Genomic DNA, 18056 nt, shown 5'->3' with positions numbered 1-18056 from the left:
GACTGGGCACTCTCACAGGGTGGGGAAGGAGAGAGTAGATAACCCAAAAAAGACACTCCTGGGCTTGGGAAGAAGACTTGTCCAGTCCCTTTGTTGAACACACCAAAGGATGGAAAATGCAAGAGACAGCAAGGGACAATGAAGCACAAAAGATTTTATAGTTCAGGTAAGGGTATGCACCCCGCCCCGCCCCCCCGGCTCCAGTCAGTCTTCTGGCTCCAGGACACAGCCATGTTCTGGGGCTGAGAAGTCTCAGCATAGGCTCCACCCCGCACAGTTCTAGCTACAGATGAACTGCCGGATGAACTGTTCCAGCTTCTCCTGATTTTCCCGGCTGGTGAATGTAGGGGAAAGGTAGAGCATGGGGCCTGCAGGGCTGGGTGTCTGCTGTAGCACCTGGGCCACAAGGGAAGGGCTGTGAGTGCTCATCATGGAGACTGTGCCTGTCTCCAGCAAACTGCAGAGACACCTCAGGACCCTTAGGCCTTAGTGTCTGAGTGCAAGAAACTCGAGAGTAGGATTAGACAGTGGTTTAAGAGACTATGAGGGCCAGGAAAACTGTCCTACCTTCAACTGCCGCCACCAAACCTATTCTTGGGAGGCACTAGGTAACCAGCAGGGTGGGCACAGCTAGGCTGCTCTCGGCAGCTCTATCAGGGTATAGGGATGGGAGGAAGGAGGATGGTGAGACTGGCTCCTCTTACCCCCAGGTCTCTGAAGGTCCAGATAGCACTGACGGCAAGATTTGGGTCTGCACACTCTGGAAGGAAGAAAGACGTAAAAGCTTTAGGGAGAAGCTGGGAACCACTGGGCCCAGGCTTCTCCTGTGCTGAAAGGAGGAGCTAGCCAAGGATAGGGCTCAGACTAGATGTGAGGACCCTCTCTACTGTACAACCCTCCTTCCTGGAGTTGCGTGATGTCATTGCCCAGCAGGGGGCAGCAGCCACCGGCAAACCCTTCCCCGCCTCTGGGGAGCCTGGGCTGGCTACTTGGGACTCACCAAAGAACCCTTCCTCCTGGGCATTGGCCTGTAAGAACTGCAAGAGCTGCTCGGTGTAGCCCAACTCTGTGGGAGAGAGAAGACGTAGGCCTGGGCCCCAACCCTGTGCTGTCAGCCTCCCCATGTAGCTGGCTAGGGAAGCACGGGCCCTACCCGTATCAGGCAGCTGTCCCTGGTGGAGGAAAGTAGCAGCCTGTGCAAAGGCCTTGAGCAGCGGGCTAAGCAGGCGGCAGAGGAAAAGGAAGAAGTCAGGGCAGCGTGACTGCTGACTGAGCTGGAGAGGGACAGACCAGAGTGAGGGCAGCTCCCAAGAGGGCTGCCTGCCCCCCCAGCCCCAACATGGCTTCTCCCAACTTACCCTGAAGTACCGGCCCTCAGCTTCCTCGAAGTCATCACTGTCACTATCAGTAAAGTCCCCACTCGGTTTCCACAGCAGCTTTGCACTTAAACGCTGCCGCCCTGTGTCACAGGCTGGCCGGGAGCCTGGGGTCTGGGGGCCGTGGGAGCCATTGGTCCCTGACAGGTTCAGCCCTGAGCCCCCTACTTCCCTAAACCAGGTACATGGCAGACCAGGCATGCAGAGGTGAGAATAGAACAGCAAAGGCAGACCTAGGGAGCCCAAAAGGATCCCCAGGGCCATGCCAGACCACAGCACCTGCTGAGACAACTTGCAGGGTAAGAGGAGGTGTGCACTGACCCTCAAGGGCCACAGCTCTGTGGACAAGAACTGGGCAGGGCAGGAGGCATGCAGAGAACCCCAGAGGTACAACTGTCTAGGCCTGTCCTAATCAGGCAGATGTGGCAAAGCCCAAGGCAAAGGCGGCAGAGGCAGGACCTAGGCCTCCCTCCCTGCTGGGCCAGGGGCACGCCCACCCCACAGCATGCTGGGGTAGGAGGAGGAGTCTCGGGCATTTGTCACTAGGGGTGGGAGCAGGTGGCCAAGCCCCACACTGGGGCTTTGTCTCCCGCTGCCCTGCCTACCTCCTCAGCAACCAGGAGCCCACACTGGATGAGACGGTCCAGCACTTCCTGACAGTAGCAGTAGGAAGACTGGCAGGGCTGAGGAGAAAAGCATTCGTGTGGCCTCAGGAGAACCAAATGATGGGCAGGAGCCTGGCCAGAAGCAGGGCAAGAGAGACCGACCACCATAGGAGGACCTAGGGGGAGGGACTGGGCAGGCACGGGCCCCTCTCGTCAACCAAGATGAGGAGGCCCAAGACCATGCAGGGCTGGGGGGAGAGGCCTGACCTGCAGCAGCAGCAGGTCCTGTGGCAGCAAGTGCAGCAACAGGAGGATCTGGCGGTACAGCTCGTTCTGGCTCAGCAGCTCAATGCCCTGTAGCTCCCAGGGCCCCTCAGGTGGCACTCTGCCTGCCAACAACCCGCGAACAGCACAGGCTAGGGGAGGAAAGGGCCAGGCACAAGGGAGGAAGCCAGTTGCCTCATCCCTACGCACATCCCACCCAGCCCAAGCCCTAGGGACTCACCACCCACAGCCTCACTCAGGAAGGCAGGCAGCAGCTCTGCGCTCAGGCGTGCCAGGTGTGTGAGACCTGGGCCCAGCCGAGGAACTACCAGCAAGTCCCCCTGCTGGACGTGCAGCAGGGCCACGTGTGCCTGTAGCAGGCTCAGTGTGTGTTGCACAAGGCACCGCAACTGCCCTGAGAAGCCCACGTCAAAGCCACGCAGCAGTGTCTCCTCTGTCAGCCAGGAGAACTCCCCCAGGAGCTGTGACAGGAACACACCCTGGGGGGTGGAGGGGGCAGGGCAGTGCAGGAGTTGAACAGGATGCTCACACCCCTCCCCCAGCCTCCTACCATTCCCGTTCCCTACCTTTTGGTGCTTGAAGAGCAGCAGTGTAGCCATGATGGCCGTGCTCATTACTGCCGAGCTTGTCACGCTGGCTGGGACGGGGAATGGGAAATGCTGGTCAGGGCCTAAAGGCCAGCGGCCTAGTCCCTTCACACCGCCCCAGCAAGTCTTCCTAGTCAAGAGCATTCCTCCCACAGCCCCCTGGCAGCAGCCACACTCCACACACACAACTTCACCCCAGGTAAGGGGAGAGAAGGCCTGGTCCTCGAGTGCCACACTTCCTGTGGAAAACCAACGTTTATCAAATACATGCTGGGAGCTCAGGGATCTTCCTTCCTCTCACAGGCCCACTCACCAACCCAGTCTGCCACAGAAAATGCACTGAATACTAATAAAATTGGTAATACAGTTCTGGGTACAGAGGGTGCTCTTAAGTCCCTTACGTACATAATTCTGTGCAGCTGACATCACCTTCATTTACAACTAAGGAGACAAGACTCTGGTGAAGTGATGAGCCCAAGGCAGAGCCAGGTATGGCTCATCCAGCCATCTACCCCCTACACAGTGCACCCTCCGCAGCCTAGCCAACCTGTGTGCATTTAGTGGCTCCCTCAGGTTGTCCCTGGCTTCCCTGCTCCCCCGGAGCAGAGCGGGTTCCACTCCTCTTCACATGTCCCAAGTGGGCCACACAGGAGTGCACGTGCAGAAAACCATTTGAAATGGAGGGGCCCAAAGACTGGCCGACCCAGTACAGCAACTGCTCAGGAGCCTTCTCTAAAAGGTCCAGACTTAGCCCTCACCATTCAGGACATGATGGCTCAGCCTCCTGACCAGGAGCTGGTCCTCTTCCTTAAGTGCCAGAAGGAGCCCAGTTGCTGGAGTCCAGTCTTGTTCCTTCTCAGTGTCTGGGACAACAGTACTGGGATAGAGACATAGATCACAGGATAAACGGACCAAACTTAAAAGCAGTTATGGGGAAGCCCAGAGCTTTCTCGAAGGTGAATGTGTTTCCCCATCCCCACTCCCAAGGCAAGAGGTGGCTCCGGTAACTCTAACCCTTTCCAGGTCTGTATGCCATCTCCCACGGTCAGATTATAGGCAAGGAGGGGTGCCTGGCTCTGTCTAGATGACCCATGGATATCTGGAGAGGGAAGGCTGGAGCTGGTGATGTGTTTGTGGGTATGGGGGAAGGGGGTGCCAGCTCACAAGCTGGGGCCGAAGGGCTGCCTGCCTTGCCCCCGAGACTCATACACTCCCCTGCCCCTACCATTGGCCCAGCACAATGGGCTGCAGCAGCTGCTCCAGGGTCTGCCTGCTGCCCCAGCAGCTTCTGGCGTTGATGGTGTATTCCTGTCCAGGACAAGGCTTTTAGGTGGCCTGCCCTGGCCCACTAGGAAACCTGCACATGACCCACCTGAGGTAGGCAAGGCTATCCCTGCAGAGGCTGAGGGCCAGGCCACCAGAAGCCCTGGGACACCACTGTGTGGCACCAGTACCCCAGGTAATCCCAAGCCTTGCCCAGCAGGCTGCATACCTGTAGGGAGAAGGGCTGTGCCAGATGCACACGGACACAGACCCTGGGGCTGTGGCCCCAGCTTCGTAGGCTCCGCAGGACAGCTAGAGCTCCTGTCCACAACCCCAGTGGGGCCAAGGCCTGCAGAGAGGGAGAGGTTGAGTGAGCAAACTGCCTGGGGGCACTGTTTTCTGCTCTGCTTTATTTGGGCCCCCAACTGGTACATGATCATGACCTCTGCAAGCTCATTTTCTCATCCATGAAACAGGAGAAATCCCTCTCTCTCTTTTGAAGATGAAATGACCAAATAACTATCAGAGCCTTGGCAAGTGCCACAGGATGATGACTGGAGAATTCCTCTGCACTGTCCCCTTAATTCTAACCCTAAGAGGAGATGGCCAGAGGACACAACAATGTGTCCACTTGGGGGAGTCACCAGGGGCAGAACTCACCTGGTATACATCACAGGGTGCATCTGGAACCAGGTCATAGGTGATGGCCACTGGCACTAGCATGGCATCTGGGACGACACCCACCTGGACAGCCTGTACTACCAGTCCCAGCCAGGTCTGGCCCAGGGCTGATAGCCGAGGCCCCTGGGCCCCAGGCAGCTCCTCCAGGAATATGAGCAAGGGCTGCCTGCTGACCAACAGCTGCTCTATAGCCTGGAAGGGGGTTGGGAGAGGCAGGTATCAAGGCCAGAACAGCAACAAGCCCCTGTATCCTGATCTGGCCCCACTGGTACCACTGGGGGCACTTACGGCATGGACGACAGCCCTTGCAAGGACCCCCTCAGAGCTGTCCAAGGTGAGGTTGGCCTCTGGGGGCAAGAAAAGCCCCCCAAGCTTCTTTAGCAGAGCTCTGTGGGGCACAAGGCAAAGCTTGATGAGAGAAGGGGCTCAGGAGATGGGACCAGGCAGGAAGCTAGTAAGAGCCTCGGCCCACCATGGCCAGCCTGGGTCCTGCCTGAACACCCTGAAGCCAGGCATGACCCTAGGGCTCATAGCTGACCCTGTCTGAGCCCCATAGGCTGAGATGGCTGAGAGTTGGGAGCAGAGAGGCCAAGAAGAGAGCCTCTGGGAAGCTCCTACCAGGACCACCTCCATACACATCCCCACCCACCCTTGCCCCAGATTAGGGACTTCACTCTATACGTGTAGGAGCACCAGGCTTTTACCTGAGGGCAGGGGAGCAGGTGCGGGGGTCCCAAGCCACACGGAGCACACCCAGGCCTTGGGAGAACAGCACAAAGGGCAGCAGGATCCCATCCAGGAGTGACTTGTGGGTAGAGAGGAAGACAAGCGGCAAGCCCTGCTTGGGGAGAGCCAGAGGGAAGTGCCAATCCGCCCCCACCCTGAAGATGCAGGAAGCTGAAACCCAGCACCTCCAGACCCAGGGCAGCCCCAGAGGGAGGAAGGGTTCAGCTGAGCAGTTCGTTCTCTGAGCACATTTCCCAAAAGTAGAGGAGCTCTGTCAACAACTTTTAAGGTAATGCACTGATGTAATGGTTGTTAAGACCATGATGAAAAGACGTTAGAGGAAGCCCCATGGGAGCAAGACCGTGAGACACGACGAGAAGGTCGTCAAAGAGCAGTGGATTTTTCCCACCAGCTGATGGGGCTGGTCCTAACTTAGGGCTTGAACTAGCCTCTGCTCCTCTGTTCCCGCCATCCCCATCCCAAAGGAGGGCGGGCCTTACTGCCTGGGCGGCCTTGTGGACCATCTTCATCTGGCCCTTGTGGAGCTGCACGTTCAGGAAGACACAGTTCAGGAACCGCAGCAGTGCCCAGCTGAACAGCCTGGAGAGTGACACCCAGTCTGAGGTGTGTCAGGGCCCCACCCACAGAGCAGGGCCCTTGGCACCTCAAGAGGCTACCCAGCACTCCTGCGAGACAAATGCTGTTACCATCTCCACTTTATGGAAGAAGGAAGTGAGGCTTCTACAGAAGCTGCTGAATAGTAGAGAAAGCTAAGAAGTGGTGATATGGAGATTAGAAGGGAGGCCTGACAGCAAAGCCCACACCTGTGAGATGCAGTTACTTTCCCAAGACCTCATGGTGCAACTACCTCAAATCAGCTTCAGAGCATCTTCCTGCCTCCATTTACCCCAAAAGAAATTAGAGGACCAAGACTCCCTTCAGGCATAACCTTGCCTGGTCTTTGAAAATTGCTGGGAAAGATGAAATACAAAAAGGAAGGATTTAGTGATTAAAAAAAAAAAAAGGGATAATTGAAAGGGCCAAGTCTCTGACGAGGCATTCCCCAGAGGCCTGATGAGGGGGACTGGTGAAGAGAGAAGCATAGATGCAAGCAGCACAGAGATGTGGTGAACAAGCAGCATGCTCTCATCCAATGGCTCCTACTTCTCCATGAAGCATGAGATGGGGGCATCAGTTGACAGCAGGTAAATGTGAGGAGGAGGAGTCTGGATCAGTCTTGGCAGATGCTATGTGCCTCTTTGAAAATCTCAAAGGAAACATTCGGCTGCTTAGGTACAGAGAAGGCAGGTAGGTGGGTTCAAACAAAACCAGTGACTCCTTTGCAAGGGCATTATCATCATGATGAGCCCTGGAATCGAAGCAAGGTCAAGAGAGAATAAACAAGAGGAGGGGTAATGGCTGGTATAAAGGTGGTCAGGTCAAGGGACTGGAAGTCTCAGCAAAGTCCAAGAATTGTCACATGGAGGAGCTGGTCAAAGTTCCCGACCTCTACTTCATGTCCTAACTAAGCAGTTGACTTCTGAGCACCTTCAAGATAGCTGAGCCCACCGTGCAGTCCTGTGCCTTCTTTCCCTCAGTGACTCATTCATCTCTTGGTTTTATTTATTTTTTTAAAGATTTTATTTATTTATTCATGAGAGACACAGAGAGAGAGAGAGAGAGACAGAGGCACAGGCACAGGCAGAGGGAGAAGCAGGCTCCACGCAGGGAGTCCGACGTGGGACTCAATCCCCATTCTCCAGGATCACGCCCTTGGCTGAAGGTGGCACTAAACCGCTGAGCCACCCGGGCTGCCCTATCTCTTGGTTTTAAACATCATCTACATGCCAAAGCTTTGCAAATCTATGTTCCTAGCCCCAACCTCTTCTGAGCTTCAGACTCAAAAGCAACTGCCTCTTCAGTGTCTCCACCAGCATGTCAGGTATCTGAAACTATTTATGTCCAAAACATCCTTTGTGGGCCAAACTCACTCCTCCCCAAGACTGCCCCCTCCATCCACACCACCAGGTCCTCTACCAGAAACCTGGCTCTCCCGTGATTTCTCCCTTTTCCCCTCATTGCCCCCAACCTCACCCTTCCATCCATCAGTGAGTCCTGTGAATTTCACATTGGTCTTTGAATCATTTTTCCTACCCCTACTGTCACCACCCCATGCCTCATCATGGCATCTTACCTGGACTAACAAAGCTTCCCAGTCTTCTGTTCACTACTCTTGATCCTGATTAATCTTGTTAGCATTTCCTGCTTAAAACCTTTCCATTGGTTTTCACTGCACTTAGAAATCAAATCCAAACTTTCTAAATGGTCCTGCATGTCTTGTCCCTTCTACCTCTCAATTTTGTCTCCAACAGCTCTCTCCCTCACTCGCCAGCTTCCAACCACAGCTTCTTGAGAAAACCTGGCCCTTTTCCTATGTCCATAGCTCATGCTAGTCCCTCTAGTAGGATTGTTCCCTCCATCCTTGCCCCCTCAAGGTTGGCTCCTTCCCCCTTTTGTCCCTTACAAGTCTCTTCCTTGCCCACACCTATTTTCAATCTTAGCCCTTGTTCTGTCCTTCTTGCAGCCATATGTTTACCCTGCCTTGTGCATCCTTCCATTCTCCAGAACAGTACCCTGCATCTAAGAGGAGCTCAGACCTGTGTCAGATGAGTACAGGAGGGAGCATGGGGGCTTATAAGATGGGGGAACCAGCCACCTCATCTCTCTCCACAGGAACCTGATCTGGGGAGAGGAAAAAGGATGGAAAGGGAACTGGAGTCTGGGCCACAACCAGGGGCTCCTAGGGTGACTCCCAAGCCCCTCTTCCCAGGATAGACAACACCAGGCCAGCAATGGTGAGAACCTGGGCTGAAAGCTGGCTCAGTTCAAAGCCTCACCCAATACCTGACTGGTCCCATCCAGAAGCCAGCTGTCCTTGAAAGATCTCACAATGTCCAGATCAGGGGCTCCCTCTGGTAAGCATACAATCCAACTTCCCAAGAGGGGAGTGCAATCTTTCCCCAAACCTAGCCAACACCCACTCTTTAGAAGGGCAGATGCCCCAGCCCAGAGAAGAGTGCTCCTCAACACAGTTACCTGAGCAGGAAGGGGCAGAGTGGAGCCTGGAGATGACCCAGGATGCGCTGTACCTCTTTCTTCTCAAGGCCTGGCACCTGGCCTTCCCCAGCCCCTGATGGGACCCTCCCTGAGATGACATTCTGCACCCTGTGGTGTGAGGGGGAGTGGTATCAGGCTGGGACAGGCCTAAGTTCTCCCAGATAATTTCCCCTAGCACCACAGCAACCCCAGAGCACAGACTCCAGTATTTATCCTCCATCTTTAAGGAGGGGTCCTGGGCAAAGTTAACACTCTAGAATACAGCCCTCTAAACCACCCCCACCTGGAGTGCTAGTCATCCTTTCGAGGATCTCAGAAGTGCCAGCCAGACTCCAATCCCTGCTTCCTCACCCAGTGTTTTCAATGATCTTCTGTGGGGCATCCTGACAGGGTGGTATGTGCTGCTCCAGTGACCATAAGAAATAGCAGAGCCTCCGAACCAGCCAGCCCCGAAACCTGGACACAGAGCAGGAAGGGTGGTGATCTTTCAGAGGGCCTATTATACCCCATTAGGGTCTACAGCAGGTATTCCACCGGGAAGGGATCACACCCGAGTCCCATGGCCTAGGAACACCTGAGTTTGGCTTATCACAGAGCAGGAAGCAGCAGTACCTGCCCATCTGTGTCCCATTGCCTCCCCTCTCCCTAGTGAGTGGGATACAGGTTTAGGGCCTAACACACAGTGGGTAATCCATAAATGCTCACAGAAGAAATTGCAGGAGAGCTCCAAGCTTGCCTCTCCCCACCTGTGGGTATGGAGCAGAGGGCAGGGCCCCTTCTTTTTCCACCAAAGGAAAAAATAATGACACCACAAAACAGGGCCCCAGCAGCCCTGCACCCAAGGACCCTGCCCACCACCCTCCCCTACCTCCCAGCTCTGACTACCTGGTGTTCTCCTCCTTCACCAGGATCACATTGCAGAAGCCTAGATCCATTATGCTTCTGTGGAAGAGGGACTCCTGCATGAGAGGGGCCAGGGACAGCATGTACTTAGTTCAAAACCATCACAAACCAACACAGGAAAGCCCTTGCTCTATATTCTGTAGGCTTTACCTGATGGAGTATGGAATATACCAGGAGACAAAATTACAGCACAGCATTTCACTTCTCAGATCCTAAGACTCACTCAGGAGAAAGGGTCTCATATAGTTAAAATAGAAGTGCTGCATGCTCTGCAGAACACCCTCTTGGAGAATAGCATATAATCTCTAAGAGGGATCCCTGGGTGGCGCAGTGGTTTGGCGCCTGCCTTTGGCCCAGGGCGCGATCCTGGAGACCCAGGATCGAATCCCACATCAGGCTCCCGGTGCATGGAGCCTGCTTCTCCCTCTGCCTATGTCTCTGCCTCTCTCTCTCTCTCTCTCTCTCTCTCTCTCTCTCTCTCTCTGTGACTATCATAAATAAATAAAAATTTAAAAAAAAAAAAAAAAAAAATAATCTCTAAGAGTTTCTTTTGTTAAGAGCAGAGAACATGTAGCCCGGATCTGTACCAGGACCCTGGGGCTCCTTGACACCAGTGCATGGTATGGATGCATGAGGTCTTCAAGCATGTTGAGTGCTGTATGACTTTAAGTGGGCAATGTCCCCAGAACTGAACAAGACTCATGCAGGCCTGGCCAGACTCTAGCCCTCTGGCCATGCCCTATCTCCTCTCTTTGTACTTCCCCACCCAACTCTCACAGGCCTGGAAGGCAGCCCAGACCAACAACACAACCAACACCAGTGCATCCAGTCCCCTGAAAGAGGAGAGACAACAGCAGAGGCATGGGTAGAGGAGAGCTAAACATAAAGGAAGCTGCTTCCCAGAGCCGTGGCTCCCATAGTCAAGCTTCCCCAAGTTTCCCTGGTGAGGCCCAGTCCTACCATCACTCACCCAGCTCTTGGGAGTGCAGGTCTGGCAGCAGCGACCCACAAAGGGGCGATATTTCCCCAGAAATGGGGTAACAGTCTCCAGCTTCATCCCAAAGCCTGAGGACCACAAACTGGTCTGGAAAAGGGCCACAGGAAGAAATTAGAGGACTCAAAATCCCTGGAAAAAGAAGGCAGCTCCAGAAGTGAGGGGACATATGAGGTAAGATGAGAGGACAAAATATTGGGAATAGGAGGGGCCACCCTACCTCCTGGGTGTTCTGGGTGTTCCTCTGCTGGGTTTGAAGTCTGGCTTCCAACATGGTATCCATGGGGGCCTATAACACCTGGGAACTAGCCACTTCTGCCTCCCTCTCTCTCTCTCCACAGGAACCTGACCTGGAGAGGAAGAAGGATAGAGTGGGAACTGGAGTTTGGGCCACAACAGAAGTTCCTAGAGTGCCCCCCCCCCCCGACCACCCTCCCACCCTCATCCAAATCCTCACCCCCAGGAAAAACAGACAACATCCAAGCCAGCAGTGGTGAGAAGCTGGGCTGGAAGCTGCAGGGAACCTGGCTCATATCAAAGCCCCACCCCATATCCAACAGGTCCCACAAAGGAACCAAAAGGTCTGTGTCCAGATCAGGGACTCCCTCAGGCTAACATGAAGAGTATCAGCTGTCTTATCATCAACAGCCCCCCTACCATCTCAAAGCACAGATGGGAGCTGTAATGGAGACTGAGACCCCTTATGTGCACAGGGAAAGAACAAGGCTGGATTGGCAGGAAGGAGGCATCAGACCGCAAAGAGGAACAGGACTGTTGCCATAGGGCCACCAGGTCCTCCTCAGCAGCTCTTCTCTCCTGTACCACAAAGAGAGCACTTGATCCATCCAATCGTTACAGGAGTGTAGGCACAAGGTACAAGGCGGGGGATGGTTGGAGAGTCAGAACACAGAGAAATGCCATATAGACCTGTTTCCAAGGAGTGCTTATTTGGTTGGGGACAAGGCAGACTTTTCCAAAGTGGATCCACTTTTACATAGTACTCTTGACACAAAAGCTCCCACTTGGTATCTCATTAGCCCCTCCTTTCCACCACAATATTCCCCTGAACTAACAAACATCTTCCATGAAACATCACTGAACCCCTCCCAGCCTAGAAACTGTGGATACTAAAAAACCCCTCTATCCTGAGTCCTCACCATGTCCCTGATGGGTGGGATGATCCAATTATTTATGTTACCCCATCACACAATGCACATCCATGGGGAAGTGCCTTCTTCCCTCTTCCTTCCCCACCATCCCACCAAATTCTGTCGTGGGTGTTCTTGGTGGCTCTATATGGCTCTAAATCCATGATGCCTCTGGATTGCTGTCTTGTTTTTTCCTCTTCCTTGGTTCCCCTAGCCCAGGCTTGCTGGGCAAGAAGCCTCCTCCAGTACCAAGGTTTCATTTCCCCATATCATCTGAAAGTCTCCTGGGGGCAAGAGCTGCAGTGGACACATCTCCATATGCACAGGGATCAGCCCTGCACAGAGAAGGGATCCAGGAAGTGCTAGATGAAACTGTAACTTCTTCTCCCAGAATTCCTCTGGTCTCTGCCTCTCCCCAATTAGCACAGTTTAGAACTATGAAGCCAATAGGTAGGAGGATCGATATTCCTCAGTGCACAAGCTCTGCTAGACTCATTCCAAATGCACTTCCTACTTTGAAAAACTGGCTTCCAACATGGTATCCATGGGGGCCTATAACATCTGGGAACTAGATCTGGGAACTAGATGCACAGGGATCAGCCCTGCACAGAGAAGGGATCCAGGAAGTGCTAGATGAGACTCACAGCCCCACTCACAGACATCTGGCACAGGGAGTCCCCAAGCCATGGCTGCAATTTGAGGGGCTCTACCTATTTTGCAAAGGAGGAGGTCTGCTCCCCAGCCTCAGACCATCTCCATTCTCAAAATCAAATCCCATTAGATCTGTGCTAACCCTAAAGGGGTAACATAAAAAACAAAGCAAGAGGTAACTCCCATTTACCAAGTCAACAACTCAGCTTAGAAGCTCTAGAGGTCAGTTCTGGAATAGATCTAATGTTCAAGTCCCCAAAATGGGGATGCCTATCAGTTTGTAGCTCCTGCCTGGACACCTACACGGCAGAGGTGGTAAAATGGCATCCCAAGGGCCAAATATAGCTCATAGGTGTATTTTCTTTGGCCATAAAATATTCTAAAACTTGATGATTTAACCTCAACATTTAAGTGTAGTAAACTTGGGAGCAGCCCTGGTGGCTAAGCGGTTTGGCGCCGCCTTGGCCCAGGGCGTAATCCTGGAGACCCGAAATCGAGTCCTGCGTCGGGCTCCCTGCATGGAGCCTGCTTCTCCCTCTGCCTGTGCCTCTCTCTCTCATGAATAAATAAAATCTAAAAAAAGAAAAAGAAAAAAAAAACTAGTAAACTTGTTTTACTAGAAAAGGGGGTTTCTAGCTGCTATTATTTTAAAAATCGAACCCCTTGGGGATCCCTGGATGACTCAGCAGTTTGGCGCCTAAGGCCCAGGGCGTGATCCTGGAGACCCGGGATCGAGTTCACGTCGGGCTCCCTGCATGGAGCCTGCTCCTCCCTCGGCCTGTGTTTCTGCTTCTCTCTCTCTCTCTCTGTCTCTCATGAATGAATGAATGAACAAACAAACCGAACCTCCAAACCTGAGACCTGGCATCCCTGGCTTGCGCCCCGCAGGGCCTGGGCTGGCTGGAGCCCCGCAGCGTCACGTGCCTTCCCATTTGCCAACATCACCCACACCTGCCGCCTGGCCCGGGCGCGCAGCACAGTCTGCGGCCCTTCATCGAGAGATAACACCCAAATCTGGTCGCTGTTCGGAATGACTGTTCCCTACAGAGAACCACGGCTCGAACATGGCGTGCCCGGGGAGGGGAGGGGGAGGAGGGCTCAGAACTCCAGCCTCTCAGCAGACCCCTGGCAGGGTTCCCTGAGCAGCCCCAAGACAGAGGGAAAATAAATAAATAAATAAATAAATAAATAAATAAATAAATAATAAATATTAATTAATTAATTAAAAAAAAAAAAAAGACAGAGGGAAGGGCGCCTGCGTCCGAGGCGGGGCCGAACGTCGGTCCTGGGCGCCTCCCCTCAGTCTGCGCTGACGGACCCCACAGAGGGGCGCGTTACCCGGCAGGCCCTGCAAGGGCGGCCCTCCGTCCAACTCTTGCCAACCCCAGAAAGGTCGTCCGAGCGGGCTCCCAAAGCGGGAAGGCCCCTGGACCGCCCTGGGCCTGGTCCGACCGGGCCCAGCGCGGGCGCAACCCCGCGGCTCTCACCTCACGCCCGCCGCCAACTCCCGCCAAAGCCGCCGGCCCGCGAGGCAGCCGGAAAGCACAGCCTGCCGAGCTCCGCGTTCCCGGCTAAAAGCCAGCCCCGCTTAGCCAATTGGGACGCGCGCCGGGCTCGAAGCCCCGCCCCCTGGCGTCCGCTCCACCGCGCCAGGCTGTGCACGGCGTGGCCACGTGACCGTGTGCGGCGCTGCTGCCGCAGGCTGCGTGCCAGACCTCGTTTGCTCTCCCCGGGAGGCCGCGCGGGCGCGTGGAGACCTCTGGAGACGCCCTGGAGACCCAGGGGTACCCCAGGATCTAGGGCAGCCGGGTTCTAATGAAAGAGTTTCTCAGGATACACACGGCCTCGGAGCTGAAGTTCAGAGTCTAGCAAAATCCCGGGTTGGGAACACGTAGGAGAGAGAGAATCACCAGGAGCGAGTTACGGATGCCGGGAACACAGGCCGCCCAGTGTCGTCTGCCTACTCGGGTAGAACTCCACAGCATAGTCAGGGAGGTGTGTGGGGGTCGCCTGGATTTCAGCGGGCCTTGTGACCAGTGCGTTTATTGGTGTGGGTTATTTGAAACTCCTGTCTCGACCGTATTCAGGTGAAAGAAGACTGTATTGGTTCATTCATCTTTTCTTTTTTTTTTAAGATTTTACTCTTTTATTCATGGTAGACATAGAGAGAGAGACAGAGACACAGGCAGAGGGAGAAGCAGGCTCCATGCCAGGAGCCCAATGTGGGACTCGATCCCGGGATTCCAGGATCATACCCTGGGTGGAAGGCAGGCGCCAAACCATTGAGCCACCCAGGGATACCCGGTTCATTCATCTTTTGACAGTCCCCAACACACAGCAGGGGAGCAGCAGGTAGCAGGCAAACCACAGAATAAATGAGGGAAGGAATGACTGCTGCGTCCCCACACTGCACCCCTGTAATGAGCTTACCTGTCACACAAGAGATTCCTGGGTTCAGAACATTGTTGACACTGCGTGAGCAAAACCACATGGAAACCTGGCTGGGCGGGAGGGAAGGTGGTTCACATCCCTCCTCCTTGACTCACCACCCCTCATCATTCCCTCCAGAGTATAACCATCTCAATGTCTTCTTTGTGCCACTTTGTGTGTAGCTACCCAGGCCATATATTTTGTGTCCACTGACTTTAACCCGGGTTTGTGGTGTCCCGTCAGCACTTGCAAAATCCATGTTTTCCATCTTGCTTTCTTTTGTGTCTGGGTGCACTGGCCAAAACTAGACCTTGAGATTCTGAAGTGGAAACAAATTAAAAAAAAAAAAAAAAAAACCAAAACCACCTTTATTTCAAAGTTGTGAGGTGCCTCCTAAGAGTACAGACTTTGCCTGACACCTCCTTTGTTCTGGGAATACTATCTGTATAAGGAGTTGAATTTCACAGTTGTCTGGGGTAAGTTCCCTCCTCTCCTCCTGAGGGAGATTTGTTGTTGAGATGTAGCCCCGAGCATCCCTAAGATGCTTCAGACTGGAAAGTTGCACAGAGTGTGACAGCAGAAACCAGGTGTGTCAGCGAGCAGAGTTCTGTTCTTGGTCATGTTGCTTCTTTGGAAGAAATGTGTTTTGTTTTTGTTGTTTGCTATAATTTGCACATTTGAAAGGAAGCATCACTTCTCAGACCTGGATCAGAATTGAGGTATTGAGGACTCAGTGTACTTTTCTTCAAGAAGGCACAGAAAACCTGGGGCTGCTGTGCAGCCAGAACTGCAGGCCAGCTGCTTTGGAGAACAACTGGGGCTGGCCTGATGTTGGAAAAAACAGAGACGCTCCTTTGGGCTTGGCCCTACCCAATCTGGACTGGAACTCAGGAGCCCCACCCTGGGTTCAGGCCAGATCCCATCACCCAGCATGTCCCGATGCATATGGGCCCAAAGAGACAAAGGCCCTCCCTGTGGTTGGCAGCCCACCAGTGTTCCCTGAATGAGATGGGCCTTCCTGCTGTATATCATCTGGAAAAGAGGACTTAGGCTGGCATTCATCTAGGCAAAGGGCCTCTGGCCCCCCTCTCTGGGGCTTGTCACAGAGTTTGGAGAAAGGGCCTCTTTCTCAGATTATCACCACCACCTCCATCCTCCCCAGTCTAGGAGCTCAACACAGTCACTGTTAGAGGTAACCATTGGTTGTGTTATGCATTGTACTTCCTTTCTATTATTCCAGAAACTTCCATAAAGTCTTGTTAAATATTGCAGTAAACAACACAGCTGAGAATGGAGGAGTGGAATCTTGGTACTGCTGACTGGGAAGTAGGAAAATGGATGCTGGGAAGCTGCAAACAGATGCTCACAATACAGGCCACCTGCTCCCTGGCCAAGGTTGACAGTTCTGTGGAAGAAAACTGGAGCCAAGAACCTGGGGTGGGGGTGGGGTGTGGGGAGTGGGGAATGGGTAGTGGGAATATGAAGTCCTTGTGTAATAATAGGAATCTGGGATTCTGTGAAGACCAGAATAGTGTGAAAAATTAAGGAGTGGATGGCCTGAGGGAGGAAGGTGTTTTGTATTACAGGACTCTGTCTTCCACCCTAATATTTTCATCAACAACTTAAATATTGACCCAGAAGGCACATAAAGCAATAAGGAATAAAGGGTACTTGCTGACAGAATTAGGATACAAAAAGATTCCGAGAAAAGGGATATTAGGACCAAAAAGAGCTCCAACATAAGAGTGTCTGGTAATGCTGAGGAATAACAGTTGAGTAGAGTGAGCAGAAAGCTGGACTTGTTGTTGTGGTTTCTCTGTTCAATGGGACTCTTTTCCTTTCCACTGTTTGTAATTCAAACCCAAGCCGAAAGATAATGGGCTGGCCCACATAACTAGAAAGTGTAGGTGTGTTACCTTCTGGCATAGCTAGATCCAGTGATCAAACGATGTTGTTAGTCTCTGATTCTCATGTCTGTACTACTTGTCTCTGATTGGTTTTATTCTTCCTTACGGTTCTCTCCTATACCAAGATGATTGCCAGCAATCCAAGACTTAACACCCACCTGCCTTAGCAACCTTAGAAAGAAATGCCTGTATCCCAACATCCATATGAAAACCCTAGGAAAGACTAATTGGTCCTGCTAGGATCGTCTGCCCACCCTCTGGACCAATCACTGTCTAGGGAATATGGTGCCATATTGGCTCCACCTAGACCATTTTGCAAAGTAAAGGAAACAAGTTGATTGACCACCACAGCAGAAATGGAATGTGGAGAGGTTGGTTTCCTCAGGCAACAGGTGGTGGCTGACAAGAGCAACATGCCCATCATGGTTTCTGCTTCTGACTTACCAACACTAGGCTGGTACCATTTGTCTGGTCTCTGCTGTATTCAAGGGCCCAGCACTGTGGACTCTTGATAAATGTTTATTGAATGATGAGTGAACTTCCTTCTCTGTGAACCTTAGTTCTCTTCTTCTGTTGAATGGGAATAATATTCTGTATACTTATTTCACATGGTTGGAATGTGGCTCAGGAAGACTATGGAGTGGATGGGTTTGGAAACACGTGTTCAGTCTTCCAAATATCACTGATGGTGGTGAACCAGCCAGTGCCATCATGTGATGCTGGCCAGGGCAACCCTGGGGAAAGACAGGAGTTATTCTGTTGTTGTTCTATGATCCCCTTGCCTCTTGCCCCCACCTCAGGAGAGCCTAACCCTTCTGAGTGGGAGGCTCAACCTCTCACCATATGCATTTCCTCCATCATACTTGGGTTTTGTCTACCCAGAGAACACAGGTTCTGTAACGGAGTTTCCTTCCTATTGCCCATCTTGGTTGAAAAATGGAGGAAGTGGTGCTGAGGAACATTCCAGACCCATTCTTTCTTCCTCCTTGGAGATTTCCTCCATAGCACTGATTTAGCAAACTTCATCCATTGCCTGTTAATTGCTAGGTGGGAGCAAAGTGTGAATATAGACCCCTTCCAAATAGACCCCTCCCATGCTCTTGGGAGGGCTACCTTAATATGAGACAATGTTACTTGTTCCTAAATTAATCTGTAACTATAAGCCCAATAAAAACTCCAGCTATAAAAACTTACTCTGAAATGTGTGAGGAGGAATAAAGGTCTATGGATGCCTAAGTAAAAGGAGGGTGGGCAGGAATCTCCCTCTCCCAAATATTCAGGCATACTACAATGACATTGTTTTAAAACAAACAAAAAATCAGTATGGTGTTAGTGAAAGAATAGACAATCCATTGGGACAGCATGAGTTCAGAGATGGATCTC

General features: G+C 52.8%; 1 protein-coding gene across 14 annotated transcripts; it reads right to left on the bottom strand.

The window, feature by feature from the left end:
* Window positions 1–140: 140 nt before the first annotated feature.
* On the bottom strand, window positions 141–13960 carry GPAT2 (glycerol-3-phosphate acyltransferase 2, mitochondrial). 14 transcript variants are annotated; one of them, XM_025454009.3, is made up of 22 exons: window positions 13824–13960; window positions 10758–10887; window positions 10514–10627; window positions 9526–9599; window positions 8992–9096; window positions 8620–8748; window positions 6024–6123; window positions 5502–5638; window positions 5086–5185; window positions 4777–4989; window positions 4346–4465; window positions 4079–4161; window positions 3612–3730; window positions 2833–2903; window positions 2487–2745; window positions 2249–2397; window positions 1982–2059; window positions 1359–1490; window positions 1154–1274; window positions 1001–1066; window positions 705–760; window positions 168–396 (listed from the first exon to the last, which is right to left on the bottom strand). In XM_025454009.3, exons 2-22 carry the CDS (start codon window positions 10818–10820, stop codon window positions 280–282), a joined length of 2406 nt encoding a protein of 801 aa, XP_025309794.1. In that variant the 5' UTR covers window positions 10821–10887; window positions 13824–13960; the 3' UTR covers window positions 168–279. The 14 variants fall into 14 exon arrangements, with proteins under 14 accessions (XP_048951431.1, XP_048951436.1, XP_048951435.1 ...); XM_025454011.3 differs by having other exon boundaries at window positions 5502–5635; XM_049095474.1 differs by lacking the exon at window positions 1154–1274 and having other exon boundaries at window positions 141–396.
* Window positions 13961–18056: the final 4096 nt, after the last annotated feature.

Source organism: Canis lupus, chromosome 17, assembly GCF_003254725.2.
Source record: "Canis lupus dingo isolate Sandy chromosome 17, ASM325472v2, whole genome shotgun sequence".
Taxonomy (NCBI): Eukaryota; Metazoa; Chordata; class Mammalia; order Carnivora; family Canidae; genus Canis; species Canis lupus.
The sequence above is the reverse complement of the archived record's forward strand: the minus strand, read 5'-3'. Positions and strand labels throughout refer to the sequence as shown.